Genomic DNA, 13,334 nt, shown 5'->3' on the forward strand with positions numbered 1-13,334 from the left:
AAACCCCATGGACTGCAGTACGCCAGTCCTCCCTGTCCATCACCAACTCCTGGAGCATACTCAAACTCATGTCCATCGAGTTGGTGATGCCATTCAACCATCTCATCCTCTGTCGTCCCCTTCTCCTCCCGCCTTCAATCTTTCCCAGCATCAGGGTCTTTTCCAAGGAGTCAGTTCTTCACATCAGGTGGTCAAAGTATTGGAGTTTCAGCTTCAACATCAGTCTTTCCAATGAATATTTGGGACTGATTTCCTTTAGGGTGAACTGGTTGGATCTCCTTTCAATCCAAGGGACTCTTAAGAGTCTTCTCCAACACCACAGTTCAAAAGCACCAGTTCTTCGACACTCAGCTTTCTTTACAGTCCAACTCTCACAACCATACATGATGCTGCTGTTGCTAAGTTGCTTCAGTCATGTCTGACTTTGTGCGACCCAATAGACGGTAGCCCTCCAGGCTCCCCCATCCCTGGGGTTTTCCAGGCAAGAACACTGGAGTGGGTTGCCATTTCCTTCTCCAGTGAATGAAAGTGAAAAATGAAAGTGAAGTTGCTCAGTCGTGTCTGACTCTTAATGACCCCATGGACTGCAGCCCACCAGTTTCCTCTGTCCATGGGAGTTTCTAGGCAAGAGTACTGGAGTGGGTTGCCATTGCCTTCTCCCCATCCATACATGACTACTAGAAAAACCATAGCTTTGAGTAGATGGACCTTTGTTGGCAAAGTAATGTCTCTGCTGCCTACATTGGTCATAACTTTTCTTCCAAGGAGCAAGCCTCTTTTAATTTCATGGCTGCAATCACCATCTATAGTGATTTTGGAGCCCAAGAAAATAAAGTCTGTCACTGTTTCCATTGTTTCCCCATCTATTTGCTGTGAAGTAATGGGATCAGACGCCATGATCTTAGTTTTCTAAATGTTGAGTTTTAAGCCAACTTTTTCACTTTTCTCTTTAGCTTTCATCAAGAGGCTCTTTAGTCCTTCACTTCCTGCCATAAGGGTGGTGTCATCTGCATATCTGAGGTTATTGATATTCCTCCTGGCAATCTTGATTCCAGCTTGTGCTTCATCCTGTCCAGCATTTCTCATGATGTATTCTGCATATAAGTTAAATAAGCAGGGTGACAATATCCAGCCTTGACGTACTCCTTTCCTGATTTGGAACCAGTCTGTGGCTCCATGTCCAGTTCTAACTGTTGCTTCTTGACCTGCATACAGATTTCTCAGGAGGCAGGTCAGGTGGTCTGGTATTCCCATCTCTTTCAGAACTTTCCACAGTTTGTTGTGATCCATAGAGTCAAAAGCTTTGGCGTAGTCAATAAAGCAGAAGTAGATGCTTTTCTGAAACTCTTTTGCTTTTTCAGTGATCCAACCGACACTGGCAATTGGGTCTCTGGTTCCTCTACCTTTCCTAGATCCAACTTGAACAACTGGAAGTTCATGGTTCACATACTGTTGAAGCCCAGCTTGGAGAATTTTGAGCATTACTTTGCTAGCGTGTGAGATGAGTACAATTGTGTGGTAGTTTGAGCATTTTTTGGCATTGCCTTTCTTTGGGATTGGAATGAAAACTGACCTTTTGCAGTCCTGTGGCCACACTGCTGAGTTTTCCAAATTTGCTGCCATATTGAGTGCAGCACTTTCACAGCATCATCTTTTGGGATTTGGAATAGCTCAACTGGAGTTCCGTCACCTCCACTAGCTTTGTTCATAGTGTTGCTTCCTAAGGCCCACTTGACTTCAAACTCCAGGATGTCTGGCTCTAGGTGAGTGATCTCACCATCGTTATTATCTGAGTCATGAGGATCTTTTTTGTACAGTTCTTCTGTGTATTCTTGCCACCTATTCTTAATATCTTCTGCTCCTGTTAGGTCCACACCGTTTCTGTCCTTTATTGTGCCCATCTTTGCATCACAGGGTACCTGCTAAATTCTGTCAGTGGGGGATTCTCTGCAGGGATGACCTGTCTACACTTATCTGCTTTACGCCAGGTCTTGCTACATGGACTGAAAAGAGCAGGTGCTGATCTGACAATCTTGTTTGGTGTTAACCAAACAAGAAGTCTGGCTCATTCTTTGCACAGAGAAGGCATGGGCGGGGCCACCAGTTTCTGCCAGGGTGTGGATGGAGCGTGGGGCAGGTGATGGCTGGGATTCCTCCCAAAGAGGGGCCAGGTGACCTGCATGGGACAAGCCCTTCTCGCCCACCAGAGTCCTTGTGGACGAGCGGTGATGCTCTTCCTTGACTCTGGGAGACAACCAGCATCTGCATTGTCAGCGGTCCCAGGTCTTGCCGAGCATCAGCCACCTGGCCCTCTGTGACGTGGAGAGCGATGCATTGTTGCTGAGCAAACAGTGCTCGGGAAAGCGACCCTTTCACAGGTCACAGCTGTGTTTACTCACAGGCATGGTTTCATGCCCTTCTTTGTGAAATGAAAGTCATCATCAGTGTACATCTGCCTTGAATATAAACGGCTGAAATGTTTACAGAGCAATTGAAGCCAAGTGACATCCTGCCAGGTCTATCACGGGTCGGGACCAAGCAGGGTGGAAGTGCCTGGTTCCCTGCATGCAACTTTTCTGTGTCAAGCAGGAAGCAGAATGCTTTCCAGAAGCCCCTTTTTATCTAAGGCGCATTAGACATCTGGCCATGCTGGCCCTCCTTGGATCTGGAGTCAGAGCCTCCAGGGTGCAAATCCCTGGTCCCCCACTCAATAGAAATGTGACCTTGAGCAGGCCAATTGATCTGCTTTCTTTCCCTCTACTGTCAAAATAGGTATAAAGACAGAGGATTGCAGACCAATGGCCTCCAAAGATGTCCACACCCAAACCCTGGAAAAAAAAGTGAAAGTGAAAGTCGCTCAGTCGTGTACAACTCTTTGTGACCCAATGAACTATACAGTCCACAGGATTCTGCAGGCCAGAGTACTGGAGTGGGTAGCCTTTGCCTTCTCCAGGGGATCTTCCCAACCCAGGGATCAAACCCAGGTCTCTCACATAGCAGGTGGATTCTTTACCAGCTGAGTCACTAGGGAAGCCCAAGAACACTGCAGTGGGTAGCCTATCCTTTCTCCAGCAGATCTTCACAACTCAGGGATCAAACCCAGGTCTCCCACATTGCAGATGGGTTCTTTACCAGCTGAGCCACTGTGAATGTCTTAGGTTGCATGGCAGGGGTGAAGGCTCCTAACCAGCCCCAGGGCCCCAGAAACCAGATGATTCTTGGAGTTGGAAGACACAAGAAGTGAGTTCTGCCCTAGAGCCCCCAGAAAGAAGCAGCTCAGACCCACCAGTGAGACTTCAGTTGGGCTTCTGACCTCCAGGACTGGAAAGCAGCAAGTTCGTGTTGGTTTATCTACCAAACTTGTGATCGTCTGTTACAGCAGCAAGAGGGGGCCGATACGGATGGTGCCCAGCTCCTGGGGCGGTGGCAGGCGCGGAGGAACAAAGAGGTCCCTTCCCCCCAGGGCGCCCTTCCCCTTCGGCCTAGGCAAGCCCCCCGCCCCACCTCACACCAGCATCCTGTCCTACTTAGCCACTGGGAGGTGACCACGGGAGGCAGAAGGCAGGGAAGAGAGGCTGGGAGGTCTGTCTGCCTCCCCACCCTAGAGGACAGACTCACAGAAATCTTACCTGACCACCCTCTGGTACATCCTCCCAGCCTGCACCAAGCACCCGGCAGAAGGGACAGGATCCCATCCTGAATGGGGTCGGTGATGAGGCAGCAGGGGCCAGAAGGCCGGAACATTTCTACTGTGAACCTAAAGAGGTCACCTGCCATTTCAGTGAACAAAGAACGCTGCCTGCTAACAAGCCATCAGTCACAGCCCTGATGCTGAGCCTTGAGGGGACTTCGGGAAGGAGAAAAGCAGGACGCCGGCCCTAGACCGTGAAGGTGCACGTCTCAGGAGCGATGTCAGTGGGGTCCGACTCCAGCGCCTTCCCTCACACAGAAAAGCACTAACACCGTTTACTTGAGATGTCTGTTTTTTTGAGATTAGCTGTAATCTTTTGGATTCAATTAAAATTTTTTCTCAGCAAAAACCCCTGGCGCCTCCCTTACCTCGGCCACCCACAAACTGGCACCTGCTGTCCGCCTCTCCAAGGATTAAATCAGGTGCTGCTGCAGCTGCCGACGTTCAACACCCCCTGGAAGGAGCTCAGCGTGAAGAGCAAGGAGCAAGGCCCTCATGCTTTGGAGAAACTGGCAGGACAGGTTTTCAGGTGGTTAGATATTTTCAGGGGCTGATTTTATGACCCGGTTCTTGTATCTCCTCATACCTATAAAAGCACTAAATCCTTCATGGTGATGACTGCTCCTCGTGACTAGCAGTAACCCTCATGGGACTAGTAGAAATCGTCTGCAAAAATATGTGCTTGATTTGCATGGACTCCCCCTTCACCAAAACCATGTTTACACTAACCTGCCCCCGACTCTTCGGAGCTGTCTCTCAGAGCTGCCCAAGATGCTGTCTCCCAGGCTGCAGTCTTCATTTCACCCCAAATAACCCTTGACTCACAACTCTCACATTGCACTTTTTTTTTTTTAAGTCAACACCTTTCGGAGCAGCTCCTCAGAGTGATCTGAGACGCTCTTTCCCTGGCTGCAGTCCTCAGTGAGGTCCCCAAATAAAATGCGACTCACAACTTTTCATTTCACTTCAGTCTGCACTCCCCATTGCCTTGAAGAGAGGTCTTTGGTGCTGCGGGTAAACACAGTTGGCAGAACTGAGCCTCTAAGAGATTTGAGAAATGCTGAAGCTGGTGGGAAAACAAACGTGAGTGGGGCCTCCTCACCCAGGAAGAGCCTGTAGCAGTCCAGAGTGTCAGGACATGGAGTGGACGTAGGGTGAAGGCTGCTACTTCTCACTTCACAGTTCAACAGGCATTATTCCCAACTAACAGCCTGTCTGCTAGAGCCGTAAAAGTCTGGATGCACTATGGGATGATCAGGAAATAAATCAGGCCTTCAGCTAAACCTCTCAGCAAGGAAAACAGAATGGAGAAAAGGGGACCTTTTCTTTATCTGTTGAAGGGCTTAGCCCTTCTGGCAGTTCTGCACCCTTTTCCCATAGTTGCCTGACAATATTGACTCCTCCTTCCATGCTGGTATTCCTAGTACACACACAAAATACACACACACACACACACACACACACACACACACACACACACACACCCTCCAAACCCACTGCAGTTAAACGTGGCAGACAGTGAAAGTGTGAAAGTGACAGTCGCTCAGTCGTGTCTGACTCTTTGTGACCCCGTGGACTATACAGTCCATGGAACTCTCCAGGCCAGAATGCTGGAGTGGGCAGCCGTTCCCTTCTCCAGGGGATCTTCCCAACCCAGGGATCGGGCCCAGGTCTCCCGCATTGCAGGTGGATTCTTCACTAGTTGAGCCACCAGGGACACCCTAAATGTGGCAGATATTTTGTCAAATTGTATTTGCCTCTTGAAAAATAATGAATATCAATCGGAATGCTTAATGGTTCCATTTCAGACAAGAAACAGGTTTTACACATTCAAATCCATAATGACTCATACTGCAACACAATGTGAAAAACAAAACTCCATACCAAGAACAATCTTCCTGAGAGCTGCTTCTTAAAATAATTAGGGTCAGAACATCAGATGAGTCATGACAGGTGACCAGCCAGGGAAAAATTCACCTTGCTCGTGGCCTGAGGTCATCAACTCTGCCTGCTCATTACTAATTAGTCTTCCAGAAATACTCCCTGTCCTGTTTTGCTGCAAACAGAATAATTTCAGTGAGTGGATCTTAGGAAATTAGAAGTTATCCATTTAAATGTCAATTCTTGCCCTGCAACCGGAAGTTGAGAACTGAGGTTATTTGCATGTCTTTAAGATTCAGGTTAAAGACTTTAAGACTGCTTAAGGCAGCTCTTCCTCTTTTAATAAGAGCAAGTAAGGTTAAAGCTCATTTTGTAGCTGCTTGTAAGTTTATCATCACACATCTATCTGGATAGAGTGGTTCAGGGGCCACCATTACAATGGTGGCAGACAAAATGCCTTGATGTGTTAAGTCTACAAGGATCGGGTATTCCCGTTGTGTTTGTTAGATTTAAGGCTCCATTCTCCACCTTTTTAAGTGCAAAATGAGATTCAGGCCAGCAGAGTGAAATGGAGCCCTGATCTATGACCCAGTAATTCAGGTCCTTGTTGTAATTAATTATACAAGGAGGCCATTGGACAGACATCTGAGCTAGTAAAAGCCTCAGGGTTACTGGTCAGTGGGGCCGCTGAGCAGGACCAGCTGGGGAGGAGGTGGGCCTCCCTGGTGCCCGGTAGCTGATTCCCCACCTCTGCCTCTGCGCCTGCACCAGGCCAGCCTTCCCAGGCTCCAGCCTCTTCCAGTTTGGGGCTTCGGGATCAGAATCGATTTTTGCTCAAGTAAACTCTTCACTTTTCTAACATGCTTGTTAATCTTCTAACACTGCCCTCCACCTCAGAAGCCTGCAAAGGGCAGAGGGCTCGGGGTGGGGGAGGACCCTGCTCACCCTTCTCTGCTCTCGTAGCCCTGGCTCGGCTTGGTCCAGAGCAGAAAAACAGGTGAACAACTGTGTCCTGACTGCTAATGACTTCCATCCTCTCTCATCCCTGCCAGGCCTTGGGGAAAAAAAAAGAAATAGCACCCAATTATCTCTGAGAATGCAAGCAGCAGAAAGGAGCGGGGAGACTGCCTGTATTGTTTGCTTCTACATGTTTGCAAATAAGTATCATTGTGACAAACTGCACCTGAATGTCCTCCAGGGGTTGGCAGGGCTCGGGACACTACCCCACAGGTGGTGACGGTCTCTCCTGTTCCAGAGTGAGGATGTTGGAAGCCGAGTGTCTGTATGTGAGGGGTTTTGGTTCAAGCCTTCATTCGGCACGCAAAGCATCTTTTTAGATAACGGATGCCTCAGTCAAATGAGGAAGCAAAATCACGTGCCCAGTTCTCACTGTCCCTGAGAACAGCTTGGTGTTACAAACTGAGGTGTGCACCTAGAACATTCCTTTCTCAGAATCAGCTGACTCGAGCTAATGCTCTGGAGGGGTGCACTCATTATCTTGAGAGAGGGGAATGTAGTGAGAACACTCCCTGCCACACCAGTAAACATGGATGCCACAGTCACCAGTGACGGCAGCCCTCCAGTGTGAGCCGGGGAGCCCGGGGGCACTCGGGAAGGAGAGTACCCACGAGAGTACCCAGGAGAATACCCAGGACGTAGCAGCCGTCAGCCTACAGCCACTCCCCACAGTAAGCCCCAGGGGGACTCAGGGTGTGAAAACCCCAGACAAGCTGAGGTGCAGTTAACAATACTCTTTGGGTGTTCAGACTACCTGACCTTTGCTGTAAAACATCTATGTAACCTGGTTCCTCCCTGGCCTGCTCAGAACACTCCTCTCAAGGTCACTTGAGATGCTGTCTCCTCGGCTTGAAGTCCTAAAAATTTCTGCTGAATAAGACTTAACTCTCAACTTTTAGGTGGGGGGGTACTTTTTCAGTTGCCAGTGTTATTAGCATCAATCACTCCATCTTAGCAGACTGCTACCAGCTTTGCAAGAGCAATCTGTCCATGTCCCTTAGCACTGGTCAAAATGTTGAGGAAGCTTTTAAGACTCTTTCCCCTAAAGTTCCATTCAAATGCTTCTGGATCCAGCTAAAAGTGTAGGCTGATCTCTGTTATCTGTGTTAGCATCACTTGAGATGGACTCAAAAATACTGCAAGCCTAATAAACCACTCCAAAGCTAAAGCAAACACTCATTCCAGGGGTCAAGATTCCATTTCCTGGCCTTTCAACCAAGCTCTGTGGGTCAGTCAGGGAAAACCCGGATCTCAAGATCTCAGTGAAGCCAAGACTATTTCAACCCACGTGCTCAGGGACTGCACCTTTCCCAACACAGCTGATAAAAAATGTGTAAGACCTAATCGGAGGGATCCTTTCTGAACGCATGAAAGTGTTCTGCTCTGACTCGGGAAAACGAGATTTGCTGGGGCAACTTGTGAACAGCTATCTCTGTCACGCATTGGATTCCTCTGCAACTGGGAAGGATCTTTTCCCTTCTCCACATGCACTTCAGGTGAATTCAAGCACCCTTCAAACAGTGGATGGACTCCCTACAAAGATCTGGAATTGGTGCATGATGGAGAAGGTTATGTGTTACCAATTATGACATGTAGTCTCAAGGGGCATTCATACAACATCTGGAGCAAAAATGAAATGATGGGGAAAAAAAGCAAAGAAACTGTTGCAGTAAAAAGTAAAAAAAAAAAAGAATGAGTTTTTTTTTTTTTTTTCTTTAACTTCCCTTGTGACTCAGACTATAGAATCCAGCTGCAATGTGGGAGACCTGGGCTTGACCTTGGGTCGGGAAGGTCCCCTGGAGAAGAGAATGGCTACCTACTCCAGAATTCTGGCCTGGAGAATTTCATGGATAGAGGAGCCTGACAGGCCACAGTCCATGGGGTTTCAAAGAGTTGGGACAGGACTTAAAGACTTTGACTTTTCCTGAGAATAAAGAAGATAAAGAGAAAAGTGTGTAGGCCTGAACATTCCTAGTTTTTTTTTTACTTTAACTGCGTCTAACTCTGCATGTCTGTAACTAAGTTTGCTTCTCTGCCCCTTAACCCTGCAGGAGCTACACTTCACACCTATTTCCTTTGACTCTACGCTAAATACATCTTGTATCTGGGGTTTACCTTCACAACACCCTTCCCCTTGTAGTTACATGTCAGAAAGCAGGCTGCAGAGCCAGGGAACTGACAGACTCAATTGCTGGCTTGCTGACACCAGCCTGTGACCCTCTTTGAAACAATGCAAGAGAAGAAATCAAGATCCTAACAGCTTTGTTCCTCATCACTGACTCCTGACTGTGAGCCCTCATCTTATATAAGGCCCTAGACTCCTCATGATGCAAAGGGCTGACTCATTGGAAAAGACTGATGCTGGGAAAGATTGAGAGCAGGAGGAGAAGGGCATGACAAAGGATGAGATGGGTGATGGCATCTTCAACTCAGTGGACATGAGCTTGAGCAAACTTCAGGAGATATTGAAAGACAGGGAAGCCTGGAATGCTACAGTCCATGGGGTCACAAAGAACTGGACACGACTGAGAGATTGAACAACAAGACTCCCCCTGGAGCGGGAAACAGTTCTGGAGGCGTGAGCGTGCTGCTTTCCCCTCTCAGCCAGTTGAGAATTAAAGCCACCTTTGTATTTCCTCCAAACTCTCTCTCTCTCTGTATTTTTCATTTGGCTTCGGTGGGCAGAGAAGGCCAAGATTTTGGCCAGCAACAAAACTAGTACGTCAAAGTGATCACCACGGATGAGTTTACATGGTGAGACTGCTTTGCATTTTCTAAAATGCTTAACCAATACCCATTAATTTGATAATAGAAAACAACTTTTTAAAAGTAAGAGAAAAGGCTAAATGCAGGCTAATATCTGAACTGGAAAGGAAGCTCCCAGTGGCTGAAGGATGACCTTCTCTGGGTTCGTAACTTTATGTGATGCAAAGAAAAAGCCAGAGCCGACCCCGTGGAAGGATCAATGTTTCTGCAGAAAGTGCCATAAAAACTTAATGACTAAATTCTGAAACAGGGAGCACAGGTCCTTCGAAATCAGCTGCCAACACAACCAGGAGAACCGCGCTTTCCTCTCACGCTCAGGGAACGTACAGCCTAGACTCCCCTAAAAGTGGGTGCCCAGGGCCCCCCGTCTCTTAGTTACTTGCTGCCGCCTCCAGCTTGCGCTTGTGGGGAGGGTCTTTGATGATCCTGTTGAGGTCCCCGCGGTTCCTCAAGTCCATCGGCTTCTCCCAGACGGACAACTGCATCGTCGGGTTGAAGAAGAAAACTCGGTCATCTCCCGTCCAGACCACACACCTGTGCGAATCGAGAAACCTCTCTTAGTCTCCCTCAAAGGCAAGCATCAAAAGACCACAGTGTCTGTCCCAAGTCGATCAGTCGTGTCTGATTCTCTGCGATCCCATGGCCTGTAGCCCGCCAGCCTCCTCTGTCCATGGAATTCTCCAGGCAAGAAGACTGGAGTGGGTTGCCATGCCCTCCTCCAGGGGGTCTTCCTGACCCAGGGACCAAACCCGAGTCTCGTGTTTCCTGCATTCACAGACAGGTTAGGGTAGGCATGCATTCAAACCCAAAAAAAGCCCTTTGGGGCTGAAATCCACACAGTCACAAAAGTAATATTTTCACAAAGTATGAATAATAATAGCAATGTCTGGCTTTTCAGGGTGATTCTCAGATGTTTCTCATACATTCTCTCATTTGATTCACAGGCAGACAGCGGTCTGACCTTCCTTTCACTGGTAAGGACAGCAAAGTTCAGAGAAGTGAGCGGCTTAACTGGGTCCCAGGAGGTCTGAGCTCTTCCCGAAGGCCAGCTCTCCTTTCAGTTGGATTTCCACTCTGGCTCTGGGTCCAAGGACCAGGTAACACAGACCTTGGTTCCCGGTAAACTTCCCCGATTGGACACTGACTGAGCAGCAGGGTCCATGGAGCCGCACGGAGGCCACAGCCCATCCCTGCCCAACTGAGAGCCAGCAAACCAGCTGCTGGAATTAGCAACCTCAGCACTGGCATCCTGCTTTGTTCTCAGAAGAGCAAAGAATTAGCTTTGCATTTTCACATGTAGGAAACTAAAGCCCAAAAGGAATAATAGGTAATTTTAAGACCTCATCTCTGTGAAAGGTTATCAGAGGGAAGGAAAGATTGCAAAGGAAAAATAGTGAAGAAAAGAAAAACAAAGGAATGGAAGAGCTCCCTTCCCACGGAGCGAGTCTGCAACGTGGGAACGCACACAGAAATTCAGACCCGCCTCAGTGCGTCCCAACAACACGGCCGGCCAAGGTCACCGGAGTGGCCTCAGGCTGTGTCCTCTGACCAGTCTCGTGATGGTGCAGAGAAATGAGCTCGGTCCTGCCTCTGGTCTGGGCCTTCCACAAGGTTCCTCTTCGGCTAGGCTCTCCCCTCCCGGGATCTCAGCTTCCTACAGTGACTTCTGAGGGCCCTAGAAGCACCAGGACTCTCCCCAGGCCCCTCAGAAGCTGCAGGAATGAGCAGGACTAATTCTCATGGACTGAAACCCTCTGGTCATTGATTTCTTGAGGGATCGGGGGCACTCCTGGGCACTGCCTGGCCTCCCAACCACCAGCTCCTACCTTAGCTTCAGACACACCTGGTCACCTGCCCTTTCTCTGGATCCAGGCAGCACATACCAGTCTGCTTTCCACAGAGAAAATCACTCCTACCCTTGAGCCTCTGTGCTCAGACCAGCCAGCCACTTCCCATGGGCCAGACAGAAGGCTCCGCTCAGGGGCTGAGCCTCGTGTTCTGAAACTCTGTGCAGACCAGGTCCCTTCGTAGAAATGACCTTTAGATGGTCTGTCTGATTTACTCCACAGTCAGGCCAGGTTCATGGGAGTGGTGAGCAAATAACGACCCCAAAGAGGTCTACACCCCACTCCCAAGAACCTATGAATGTTACCTTACAGGGCAAAAGGGACCCTTCAGGTGTGATTAAGTTCCTGTCTCGAGATGGAGGGAGTAGGCTGGACTGTCCAGGCAGATTCAGTGTCATCAGAAGGGTCCTCATAAGAGGGAGAGGGAGGCTGCGGAGTCAGAGTCAGAGAAGGGGATGGGAGGATGGAAGCAGAAGACAGACAGACACACACACATAGGGGGCGGTGGGTGGAGACAGACCAGAGGATGCTCCATCTGGCCTTGATGTTGGAGGAAGGGGCTGCGGATGCCGATGCCTCTAGAAGCTGGAGAGTCTTGAGCAGAGTCTCCCCTGAGCCTCGGGAGGGAACCAGTCGCCTCCTCTGCACCTGGATTCAGCCCCGTGGGACACGGGTTGGATTCTGACCTCCAGAGCTGTGATATGTGAGTTTCCACAGGTTGATGACCGGTAGACCTCACCCTTGACCCCTCCCCATCCTGGGTGCCAGCATCAGGGTCTGCATCCGGCCAGCAGTGACCTAGACCCCCACACTGTATTGGCCCCTGCTGGCCTGGTCATCCAGGTAGAAGGCCATGACCTGCCTTCTCAGTGGATGCACCCTCCAGCTCTAGGCATGCCCTTGACCTTCAGTGACCTTGAAAGCTGCCCTCACCCTCAGTGATTTCCATTCCATCATCTGTGAGGTGGGGCCTGCAATAGACATTTGTGTTATTCTAACATGTCCATTACTGTGGGAAAATTGAGGCAAACATGAGGATCAGCCTTTACTAGAGACTAGATGATGGGATAGACCGTCATCTAGGCAAACAAGGGTTAGACCTGAGGGGCAGGACTGGCAAGCTGGACAAGGTCCCTGCCCGATGGACGGGTCTGCTCGCTGCCCCCAAGCAGGCCTGGACAGGGGACAGGCGACCTCTCGCAGCCTGGAGGAAGTTGCCTGCCTGCTGGTGCAGAAGTCGTCTGGCTTAAGAAGCTTTTACTGTGTACAAAGCTGCAGGTAATTATGCTATTCTGTACATTATGTACAATTCTGCCACTGCGCAAGTTCTTGCACAGAATTCTGGGCCAGCAGAGACCATAAACCCTGCAGGGAGCACAGCCCCTTCCCTCTCAGACGCTCCGGAGGGTGACGGAGTCCCTCCTGCTGGGTCTGGGGGCTGTGCTTCCGGCAACACTCAGCATGTGTTCTTAGCACCACAAGTAGCCCACCTGGGTTATCTGGGGACCACGGGGTGGGGTGGGGGGGAGGTTTGCCTGGTGTGAATGCAGGCTGTTTGCAGCTCCAGCTAAATCAGAATGCAGGCGATGTCAAGTAAGAAGCCAGCAGACCTGCAACAGCGCAGAGGGTGAAGACCAGTCCTGGGCACCCTCCCACATGGAGGGAATCCATCAGGCTTGTCTGCAGCATGCAGACGGCTGGCCACCTGCCCACACACAAGCTTCCAAAGCCTTCTTTGGCCAGGCTGCAGATGGAAAAATAGCTCCAAGACCAAAGCTCCTGGCAGCAAGTAGGTCGGTTTGTGACAGTTGGGATGATATCTTTTCCCTATGTTTTACTGCGCTTGGCCTGAGTGGGAAAGTCTAGATGTATCTTTAATTCCCTGCATCCCTATCTACTTAAAAATTTAAGAGCTGCTGTGTGACCCCTGGGACCCCTGACCACACCTGCAGGACAATGAACCTCTACGGCGGATACACCTGAGAGGTATGGCCCTTCTGGCAGAAAGTCATCCTGCGCCCAGCACCCCTCCACCCACACGTGCACACACATTCGCACATGTGTGCACGCACACACATGCATTCACACACACGTGCATACACACTCGTGTGTGCACACATGTATACACATAC

At 49.6% G+C, this 13,334-nt stretch overlaps 1 protein-coding gene across 1 annotated transcript in view; it reads right to left on the reverse strand.

The window, feature by feature from the left end:
- TCERG1L (transcription elongation regulator 1 like) overlaps positions 1-13,334 on the reverse strand; it is a 191,473-nt gene that overhangs the window by 41,404 nt on the left and 136,735 nt on the right. The window contains exon 7 of the mRNA XM_065920163.1: positions 9,735-9,889. Coding sequence (XP_065776235.1) covers positions 9,735-9,889 — 155 coding nt within the window. The remainder of the gene's footprint in view (positions 1-9,734; positions 9,890-13,334) is intronic.

This window comes from Muntiacus reevesi, chromosome 2, assembly GCF_963930625.1.
Source record: "Muntiacus reevesi chromosome 2, mMunRee1.1, whole genome shotgun sequence".
Taxonomy (NCBI): Eukaryota; Metazoa; Chordata; class Mammalia; order Artiodactyla; family Cervidae; genus Muntiacus; species Muntiacus reevesi.